General features: G+C 46.6%; 1 protein-coding gene and 1 long non-coding RNA gene across 2 annotated transcripts; one reads left to right on the top strand and one right to left on the bottom strand.

Moving 5' to 3' along the window:
- Positions 1-1,471: 1,471 nt before the first annotated feature.
- Positions 1,472-4,316, bottom strand: LOC123037879 (uncharacterized protein K02A2.6-like). Its single transcript, XM_044460654.1, has 2 exons — positions 2,996-4,316; positions 1,472-2,580 (listed from the first exon to the last, which is right to left on the bottom strand). The coding sequence occupies exons 1-2, from the start codon at positions 4,314-4,316 to the stop codon at positions 1,472-1,474; spliced, it is 2,430 nt and encodes an 809-aa protein (XP_044316589.1).
- Positions 4,317-5,803: 1,487 nt separating this feature from the next.
- On the top strand, positions 5,804-6,735 carry LOC123037872. Its single transcript, XR_006417670.1, has 3 exons — positions 5,804-6,013; positions 6,072-6,381; positions 6,441-6,735. It is a non-coding gene; the product is annotated as an uncharacterized LOC123037872 (long non-coding RNA).
- The last annotated feature ends 4,655 nt before the right edge of the window (positions 6,736-11,390 follow it).

Below are 11,390 nucleotides of genomic sequence, written 5' to 3'. Positions count from 1 at the left end.
GGATGCCAATCGCCGCTCAAGATGTGTTATGTCTCGACTTATTTTTGGTGATCTAACCATCGGATTCCGGCTAGCAATCGGATTTCTCAAGCGTGAGTATGACCTCGATAGTTGGATCTGTCGGCACACAGTAATAATTTATTTTCTTCAGACTTGATGACAACTTTAAAAATGAAAGGAAACAAGGACTGCGGACCTGCTGTTGATGGCCGCGGAATATACCCCCCCTTCCTTGAGCTGCTGTATCTTTTAAGCAACTCCCCGACACTGGCTACTGGGTCTATTATGCGTCACCTCACCCCATTGTTAACACTCTACTCGCTCATTTTATTTTCCACTTTAATTCACAAAATGCTTATAAATAACATTCATTTAACTTCACAATTCCCTAACCTGGGTACCACAGGAACGATTACATCACACATGAATAAATAGTTATAAGTATAAATAAATAAATAAATAATAAATATATATAGGGTTACATGAGTATGTTAATTTATGTAGAAGTAGATTTGTAGTTTGTAGTGGGTGGTTATTGTTGATTATTTCGTGGGTTTATTAACTTTAAAACTAAACCCAGATGTGGGCGGCGATAATCAAATTTCCAATAGTTTTCTCCCAGTTTAATTCCTTTCCTCGCAGACTCCCAGATTTCGAATTTGGCGCCGGAAGTTTGGAATTTTGTTCCCAGAGACACGACTACTTTTTCTCAGCTTCTAGATGGTTCTCATTTGCCCTTTAGTTGCCCTTCTTGTAAGTCGGCTCAATTGCTTTTTCGAGAGAGAGTTTTCCGAAATTTAAAACTATCTTGAGCCCACTATTCTACTAGTTCCGCCACGAACCAGCACGACTCAGGAACCAGTTCTCCATTCCCAGGCCATCCCTAGTATCGGCATCTGTTGCTCCTCTCTAACCCAGGTACGCGGTCGTTTGGTATGTTTTGATTATATATAGATTTATTTTCTTTATTTTTGGCAGACCATAACACCACACTACGGTTTCGTTTACTTGTCAATGGAACAGGAGTACAATTGAGGCTGCCAGTAGCCCAACGCAGGACACGCCCACGCCCTGAGATATATTCGTCCTGCCGCTTTGAAAGGGTTAGCCGGGCCATTAATTGGGTACGAATTTGCACGTTTGCACATGTGTACCTATGCTGCAATTATTGTTTCAAATCTTTCGCATGAAATACTCCCAATCGTTTCCCTTGTAATGTTTCCCGCTCATATAGGTTATTCCCTACGGGTCTTACTATGCGGCACTTGGAGTACTTGCGACAAAACTTGGCATTTATGTTGTTCTTGAAATCGCTGAGGATGAAGTTTCGCTTAAAGATTTCTTGGCCAGGTAGGTACTTGATTTCTTTAGCTCTTCTATTGTATTGTTTGGCTGATCTCTCATATGTTTCATTAATGCGTTCTGTTACCTTTTCCCTTATTAGTTGAAGCCGATCCGTTCGAGATAGACTCTATATCTGGGCGTCGTTTACGGCGTCTAGTTTTCGGGCTATCCTATAATCTTGCCCGCTCAGGAACATGTGTTGGCCAAACATGGCAAAGTATGGGGAGACACCAGTGCTGTTGTGGACGGCACTCCGCAGAGAACCTTGAATCTCGACTATCTTGTCATCCCAACGTGTGTGGTCTTCCCCTACATGGATCCTAATAGCTGCAAGTACGGATTGGTTCACGCGCTCTGAGGCATTCGACTGTGGAGCATACCTGCCGGTCCTCTTATGACGAATTTGATACTTCTCCAGGAAACTTTGAAACCGGCTTGCTACAAACTGGACTCCGTTGTCGGTGAGTATTACCTCTGGAACACCAAACTCATGCCATATTTCCGACTCCAGATATCTGACGACTGCGTCTGCTGTCGCTTTTGGCATTGCTTTTAACCAAACAAACTTCGTCAGATGATCCAGCACTACCAATATGTAGCAGTTGCCCCTTTTTGACCGTGGATATTTTCCCAGGAAATCCATATACAGCTGCTGCATGGGCCGTGAGGTGATTGTTTGTTTGCCCATTTTCGGCCTAGTCATCTGGGTTGTGTGCTTGGTTTCCTTGCAGATGTTGCAGTCTTTAACGTAGTTTTTCACCTGGATTGCCATCTTGGGCCAGTAGTAGAACTGCCTAAGCCTGTTAAGCGTGCGACCTATGCCTCCATGCATCGCGGTATCGCTGTTGTGTGCTTGCTGGATTAAAGTATTTGTTAACACTTCCGGAATCCACAGCTTCCACGGAAATTCCTGTGTGTCCCCGGTCACAAATTGTATTCGCTTGAGCAAGAGCCCGTCTTCCACCACTAAATCTGGAAACTGCTCGGCATTTTCCTTCACCGTTTGGATTCTTTCCAGATACTCGGGACTTTCAAATTCAATGGTTTCAAAATCGAACACCTCAATGCCTTCTACCTCCGGGATACGGGACAACATGTCTGCCACCACGTTATCTTTCCCCTTCCGGTGCTCTATTTGGAAATCATATGCCTGTAACGCCAACGACCACCGCGCCAATCGTCCGTTTAGGTCTTTTAGCGTCATGAGCCATTGAAGACTTGAATGATCGGTGATGACTGTGAAGGGTAAGAGTTTTATATATGGGCGAAATCTATACACAGCTTTCACTGCGGCTAAGCACTCTTTCTCTGTCACCGTATAGTTCAATTGAGCTCCTCGCAGCTTCTGAGAGTAAAACGCTATCGGTCTCTCATTTCCATCCATATCCTTTTGGAAGAGAACCGCACCAATACCCACATGGATCGCGTCGCATTGGACGAAGAATCTGCTCTGAAAGTCTGGATGTATCAGCACGGGAGCTGAGGTGAGTGCTGTTTTCAGTTTGTCAAATGCCTCTTCTGCTGCAGGTGTCTACTTGAACTTGGTCTTTGACTTCAAACAGTCCGTCAGAGGCGCCGATACATCTGAAAAACCTCGAATGAATCGCCTGTACCATCCAGCTGTTCCTAGGAAACTCCTCAACTGTCTCACATTCTTTGGTACTGGGATCTTGGCTATTGCCTGAATCTTCCCTGGATCCGTCCTCAAGGACCCCTCTCCGATTACAAAACCCAGATACTTCAGGAATCGGAAGCAGAACTTGGATTTGTGTAGCCCGATCGTGAGGTTGATCCTTGAACGTTTTCGAAATAATCAACAGATCGTCTAGGTACACAAAGACGTTGCTCCTGAGCTTCTGAGGGATGACCCGGTCCATTAGTCGACATAGCCGTTGAGCAGCGTTACATAAACCAAACGGCATCCTCCGAAATTGATACAACGGCCTTCCCGGGATGGTGAATGCGGTGTACTCCCTGCTTTTTTTGTCCAGCTCAATTTGCCAGAACGTATGCTTTAAATCCACACTGCTAATGTAAATGGTTTCATCCACGCGGCTCAGAATCGACTCTATATTCTGCAATGGGTAAGCATCCTTGATCGTTACCTTATTGAGTTTCCTCGCATCTAAGCATAATCGGTTTTTTCCAGGTTTTTGGACCAGAGTAACTCTATTGTTCCATGGGCTTTCACTAGTCTCGATTACACCTAATCGCAACATTTCGTCTACTTCCGCATAGAGCAATTCCTGGACTTTTGGTGACACCGGATAGAACCTTTCCTTTACTGGGACTGTTCCCGCCTCCAGTTGTATGGAATGCGTTTCCAATTCCGTCAGTCCCATGCCGTGTCTTTCGTAAGTTAGAAACTTATCCTGCACTAACTCCAACTGTGTTTTCTCTTCCTCAGACAGGACGTGTGGTTCTACCGGTTCGCTCGTAACATGGAACTCATTCTCAATCGACGACAATTCACCTACCCCTACGACGTCCGGAGCTAATGAAAATTTCCGCCAAAAGTCTATTCCCAAATATAGTTTTTGCCGCAGTGAGGGACATAGGAGCAATGATATGCGGTGAGTTTCCTGTTTATAGCAAACGTCCACCTCTATGCGACCCGCTATCCGGTGTGTTGCACCGCCTGCTGTCTGTACTGTTGATCTCACTTTCAAAACTTCTAGTTTCAGCCGCTTTACCAGGTCCATACACCCGTCTCCTAGGATGCTCTTCGATGCTCCCGTGTCAAGTAGCCCCTGCATTGTATGATTTGCAACCAATACATCGGCAAACGCTCGGTTTTCCGTCGTAGCTGCTGATATTATAGCTGTGCAGACCTCTCTTCGTTCCTGTTTTCGTTGCTGGTAACGCCTCCGGGCTCGGATTATCCTCGACGACTTGCGGGAATGGCTATCTCCCCTTGGTTCTCCAAATATCCTTTCCCTTGCCTGCTGATAGTCGCGTTCCCTCTCTTCCATAGGTCTGGCCACGTATTTTGTTCCTATATTTACCTTGTTTATGTTTTTATTTATTAATATCTTCTTAAACACTGACTTATATTTATCTTTTAACATATCTTTCAGATCCTCGGAGGCAGTTAATTCATCGTCTTGGGATGGGAGCGGGACTCCTCCGGTTGCGTCAAGCTCCATCTCGCGTTTCCCGCCTGACATTTCGGACACCGAGTAAAACGTACTCCCTGTCGGCCGCATCTGTAGCAGAACTTATTAAGGACCTCCGAGTCGCACGTGTAATACGTGTGTCCCGGCATGGAGCAATTGTAGCAGACCATCGTACTTTGCGCTCCGCCTTCTCTGCCCCGGGAAATGGCCTCTACAAACTCGGAGTCCTCGTCCGGCTCCTGGGGTACATACGCCTCGTGAACCTGGTGCTTCTCCTTCGGTGGTCTCTGGTGCTCTTGCATCCCGGATGTGCGCGACCAGCGATTGGCCAAAACCCTCTCGGCTTCGTGGCATTCCTCCCTCAGTTGTTTCAGGTTAGTTAACCACATCGGATATATTATCCTCGATATCCCGTGTCTGATGTTCACTTTAATTGTCCTTATTAGGTCGTGGTCGGATATGTTGATGTCCAACTGGGATCGGAGGCTCAGCATCGCCTGCAGATACTCATCTACGCTCTCTCCTGGTCGTTGCTTTCGCTCGCGTAGTTCTCGCTCACGCTCGAAGTTCGAACGCAGCGTTTGGAAACGTTGTTGCAGCGCGTTTTTTAGATTTGGCCAATCCCTCAATCCCGTTGTGCGTACGTGCATCCAAAACCACTCCTTGGCCTGACCATCTACCAGGCAGTGAAAAGATCGAAGAACCTCTTCCCACGTGACTTGGTAAGCCATCTGTAGATGCTCTATCCGGAATATAAATTCACCAATTGGCATTCCCCTAGGTCCGCCATCGAAGGATATACCCCACTTCCTGGGATGGCTCATCTCGGGTTTGTAATCCCTATGCCCGCCACTTGGATTCCCATTCAAACTTCCGGCCGCTAAAACTCCTGGCCTAAACAAAGGCGGTGGTTGGCTATACTGATGCCAACCCGCCCATACCCTCTGTTGCTCTTCCCAGAGTCTGCCATCAGCTCGCTGCTGCGCTGGATTAGGCATGGCTGCTTCCATCGATGGTCTAGGAGGAGGCTCCTGAGTGTCTGCCTGTGCCTTCACTGTAGGGCGGACGATCTGATTGATTTCCTTCATGAAATTCATCATATCCTGTTGCATTTGCTTCTGGAAAGCAGAGACCTCAATGGACGCCGCTTTACGGTAAGTTTCATGAGCTTGTAATAGAGCTAAATTAATGGCTGACTCTATTTCTTTACCTAAATGCACAGGACGCTTCCCTTCCTCATCGCTAGTGAGATTGTGTTGGTCGCCGCGGGGAACTCCGTCGCTAGTATGTGCTTCCACGCCCCCACTGCTCCCGTCATATCCTGCCGGTCGCTAATCTCAAAGGCTGCGCTACCATCCATCATAAACCCCTGGGGAGGAATGATATCCTTTATCTCTCGGTTCACTTTCTGATTGGCTTGGGAACGTGTAGCTGGCGGAGTCATTATTTCGGATCCGCGGTTCAAAAAAAAACTCTAAACTTCTTCTAATTTTTCTATTAAATGTCTGCCTGTTTCTTTCGCCTTCTGACAAGGACCACGACCGCTGGATGTTGTAAGCTACCGATCCTGATCTCCTTTTGGTTGATTCTGACTTTTCGCCGTCTTTATAGGTGTTCCTTCTTCCGACGCCCTTGATGGGCCGCGCCGAACCAGGATATTTCTGTCTCCTGTCGGGGTCCCGGTCGTGGGCACCTCAGCGATCATCCTACGTGGCTGCGTCTCTCGCCTCTTAGTGGGACTTCTACGATTTGCTCTTGGTAGCAATTATCCAGGACCACCACTAGTTGTCGAGGACCGGCCGGAGATTCTCTTCCTTTTCTTTTTTTCTGTCTTTTTATATTGGGCGCCACTCTGTTATGTCTCGACTTATTTTTGGTGATCCAACCATCGGATTCCGGCTAGCAATCGGATTTCTCAAGCGTGAGTATGACCTCGATAGTTGGATCGGTCGGCACACAGTAATAATTTATTTTCTTCAGACTTGATGACAACTTTAAAAATGAAAGGAAACAAGGACTGCGGACCTGCTGTTGATGGCCGCGGAATATACCCCCCCTTCCTTGAGCTGCTGTATCTTTTAAGCAACTCCCCGACACTGGCTACTGGGTCTATTATGCGTCACCTCACCCCATTGTTAACACTCTACTCGCTCATTTTCTTTTCCACTTTAATTCACAAAATGCTTATAAATAACATTCATTTAACTTCACAATTCCCTAACCTGGGTACCACAGGGACGATTACATCACACATGAATAAATAGTTATAAGTATAAATAAATAAATAAATAATAAATATATATAGGGTTACATGAGTATATTAATTTATGTAGAAGTAGATTTGTAGTTTGTAGTGGGTGGTTATTGTTGATTATTTCGTGGGTTTATTAACTTTAAAACTAAACCCAGATGTGGGCGGCGATAATCAAATTTCCAATAGTTTTCTCCCAGTTTAATTCCTTTCCTCGCAGACTCCCAGATTTCGAATTTGGCGCCGGAAGTTTGGAATTTTGTTCCCAGAGACACGACTACTTTTTCTCAGCTTCTAGATGGTTCTCATTTGCCCTTTAGTTGCCCTTCTTGTAAGTCGGCTCAATTGCTTTTTCGAGAGAGAGTTTTCCGAAATTTAAAACTATCTTGAGCCCACTATTCTACTAGTTCCGCCACGAACCAGCCCGACTCAGGAACCAGTTCTCCATTCCCAGGCCATCCCTAGTATCGGCATCTGTTGCTCCTCTCTAACCCAGGTACGCGGTCGTTTGGTATGTTTTGATTATATATAGGTTTATTTTCTTTATTTTTGGCAGACCATAACACCACACTACGGTTTCGTTTACTTGTCAATGGAACAGGAGTACAATTGAGGCTGCCAGTAGCCCAACGCAGGACACGCCCACGCCCTGAGATATATTCGTCCTGCCGCTTTGAAAGGGTTAGCCGGGCCATTAATTGGGTACGTATTTGCACGTTTGCACATGTGTACCTATGCTGCAATTATTGTTTCAAATCTTTCGCATGAAATACTCCCAATCGTTTCCCTTGTAATGTTTCCCGCTCATATAGGTTATTCCCTACGGGTCTTACTATGCGGCACTTGGAGTACTTGCGACAAAACTTGGCATTTATGTTGTTCTTGAAATCGCTGAGGATGAAGTTTCGCTTAAAGATTTCTTGGCCAGGTAGGTACTTGATTTCTTTAGCTCTTCTATTGTATTGTTTGGCTGATCTCTCATATGTTTCATTAATGCGTTCTGTTACCTTTTCCCTTATTAGTTGAAGCCGATCCGTTCGAGATAGACTCTATATCTGGGCGTCGTTTACGGCGTCTAGTTTTCGGGCTATCCTATAATCTTGCCCGCTCAGGAACATGTGTTGGCCAAACATGGCAAAGTATGGGGAGACACCAGTGCTGTTGTGGACGGCACTCCGCAGAGAACCTTGAATCTCGACTATCTTGTCATCCCAACGTGTGTGGTCTTCCCCTACATGGATCCTAATAGCTGCAAGTACGGATTGGTTCACGCGCTCTGAGGCATTCGACTGTGGAGCATACCTGCCGGTCCTCTTATGACGAATTTGATACTTCTCCAGGAAACTTTGAAACCGGCTTGCTACAAACTGGACTCCGTTGTCGGTGAGTATTACCTCTGGAACACCAAACTCATGCCATATTTCCGACTCCAGATATCTGACGACTGCGTCTGCTGTCGCTTTTGGCATTGCTTTTAACCAAACAAACTTCGTCAGATGATCCAGCACTACCAATATGTAGCAGTTGCCCCTTTTTGACCGTGGATATTTTCCCAGGAAATCCATATACAGCTGCTGCATGGGCCGTGAGGTGATTGTTTGTTTGCCCATTTTCGGCCTAGTCATCTGGGTTGTGTGCTTGGTTTCCTTGCAGATGTTGCAGTCTTTAACGTAGTTTTTCACCTGGATTGCCATCTTGGGCCAGTAGTAGAACTGCCTAAGCCTGTTAAGCGTGCGACCTATGCCTCCATGCATCGCGGTATCGCTGTTGTGTGCTTGCTGGATTAAAGTATTTGTTAACACTTCCGGAATCCACAGCTTCCACGGAAATTCCTGTGTGTCCCCGGTCACAAATTGTATTCGCTTGAGCAAGAGCCCGTCTTCCACCACTAAATCTGGAAACTGCTCGGCATTTTCCTTCACCGTTTGGATTCTTTCCAGATACTCGGGACTTTCAAATTCAATGGTTTCAAAATCGAACACCTCAATGCCTTCTACCTCCGGGATACGGGACAACATGTCTGCCACCACGTTATCTTTCCCCTTCCGGTGCTCTATTTGGAAATCATATGCCTGTAACGCCAACGACCACCGCGCCAATCGTCCGTTTAGGTCTTTTAGCGTCATGAGCCATTGAAGACTTGAATGATCGGTGATGACTGTGAAGGGTAAGAGTTTTATATATGGGCGAAATCTATACACAGCTTTCACTGCGGCTAAGCACTCTTTCTCTGTCACCGTATAGTTCAATTGAGCTCCTCGCAGCTTCTGAGAGTAAAACGCTATCGGTCTCTCATTTCCATCCATATCCTTTTGGAAGAGAACCGCACCAATACCCACATGGATCGCGTCGCATTGGACGAAGAATCTGCTCTGAAAGTCTGGATGTATCAGCACGGGAGCTGAGGTGAGTGCTGTTTTCAGTTTGTCAAATGCCTCTTCTGCTGCAGGTGTCTACTTGAACTTGGTCTTTGACTTCAAACAGTCCGTCAGAGGCGCCGATACATCTGAAAAACCTCGAATGAATCGCCTGTACCATCCAGCTGTTCCTAGGAAACTCCTCAACTGTCTCACATTCTTTGGTACTGGGATCTTGGCTATTGCCTGAATCTTCCCTGGATCCGTCCTCAAGGACCCCTCTCCGATTACAAAACCCAGATACTTCAGGAATCGGAAGCAGAACTTGGATTTGTGTAGCCCGATCGTGAGGTTGGCGTTTTGTAAGCTCTTGGCAACCTCGGTAAGTATCCGCATATGATCCTTGAACGTTTTCGAAATAATCAACAGATCGTCTAGGTACACAAAGACGTTGCTCCTGAGCTTCTGAGGGATGACCCGGTCCATTAGTCGACATAGCCGTTGAGCAGCGTTACATAAACCAAACGGCATCCTCCGAAATTGATACAACGGCCTTCCCGGGATGGTGAATGCGGTGTACTCCCTGCTTTTTTTGTCCAGCTCAATTTTCCAGAACGCATGCTTTAAATCCACACTGCTAATGTAAATGGTTTCATCCACGCGGCTCAGAATCGACTCTATATTCTGCAATGGGTAAGCATCCTTGATCGTTACCTTATTGAGTTTCCTCGCATCTAAGCATAATCGGTTTTTTCCAGGTTTTTGGACCAGAGTAACTCTATTGCTCCATGGGCTTTCACTAGTCTCGATTACACCTAATCGCAACATTTCGTCTACTTCCGCATAGAGCAATTCCTGGACTTTTGGTGACACCGGATAGAACCTTTCCTTTACTGGGACTGTTCCCGCCTCCAGTTGTATGGAATGCGTTTCCAATTCCGTCAGTCCCATGCCGTGTCTTTCGTAAGTTAGAAACTTATCCTGCACTAACTCCAACTGTGTTTTCTCTTCCTCAGACAGGACGTGTGGTTCTACCGGTTCGCTCGTAACATGGAACTCATTCTCAATCGACGACAATTCACCTACCCCTACGACGTCCGGAGCTAATGAAAATTTCCGCCAAAAGTCTATTCCCAAATATAGTTTTTGCCGCAGTGAGGGACATAGGAGCAATGATATGCGGTGAGTTTCCTGTTTATAGCAAACGTCCACCTCTATGCGACCCGCTATCCGGTGTGTTGCACCGCCTGCTGTCTGTACTGTTGATCTCACTTTCAAAACTTCTAGTTTCAGCCGCTTTACCAGGTCCATACACCCGTCTCCTAGGATGCTCTTCGATGCTCCCGTGTCAAGTAGCCCCTGCATTGTATGATTTGCAACCAATACATCGGCAAACGCTCGGTTTTCCGTCGTAGCTGCTGATATTATAGCTGTGCAGACCTCTCTTCGTTCCTGTTTTCGTTGCTGGTAACGCCTCCGGGCTCGGATTATCCTCGACGACTTGCGGGAATGGCTATCTCCCCTTGGTTCTCCAAATATCCTTTCCCTTGCCTGCTGATAGTCGCGTTCCCTCTCTTCCATAGGTCTGGCCACGTATTTTGTTCCTATATTTACCTTGTTTATGTTTTTATTTATTAATATCTTCTTAAACACTGACTTATATTTATCTTTTAACATATCTTTCAGATCCTCGGAGGCAGTTAATTCATCGTCTTGGGATGGGAGCGGGACTCCTCCGGTTGCGTCAAGCTCCATCTCGCGTTTCCCGCCTGACATTTCGGACACCGAGTAAAACGTACTCCCTGTCGGCCGCATCTGTAGCAGAACTTATTAAGGACCTCCGAGTCGCACGTGTAATACGTGTGTCCCGGCATGGAGCAATTGTAGCAGACCATCGTACTTTGCGCTCCGCCTTCTCTGCCCCGGGAAATGGCCTCTACAAACTCGGAGTCCTCGTCCGGCTCCTGGGGTACATACGCCTCGTGAACCTGGTGCTTCTCCTTCGGTGGTCTCTGGTGCTCTTGCATCCCGGATGTGCGCGACCAGCGATTGGCCAAAACCCTCTCGGCTTCGTGGCATTCCTCCCTCAGTTGTTTCAGGTTAGTTAACCACATCGGATATATTATCCTCGATATCCCGTGTCTGATGTTCACTTTAATTGTCCTTATTAGGTCGTGGTCGGATATGTTGATGTCCAACTGGGATCGGAGGCTCAGCATCGCCTGCAGATACTCATCCACGCTCTCTCCTGGTCGTTGCTTTCGCTCGCGTAGTTCTCGCTCACGCTCGAAGTTCGAACGCAGCGTTTGGAAACGTTGTTGC

This window comes from Drosophila rhopaloa, unplaced genomic scaffold, assembly GCF_018152115.1.
Source record: "Drosophila rhopaloa isolate 14029-0021.01 unplaced genomic scaffold, ASM1815211v1 contig_203, whole genome shotgun sequence".
NCBI classification, from domain to species: Eukaryota; Metazoa; Arthropoda; class Insecta; order Diptera; family Drosophilidae; genus Drosophila; species Drosophila rhopaloa.
This window is presented reverse-complemented; position numbering and strand designations above follow the sequence as displayed.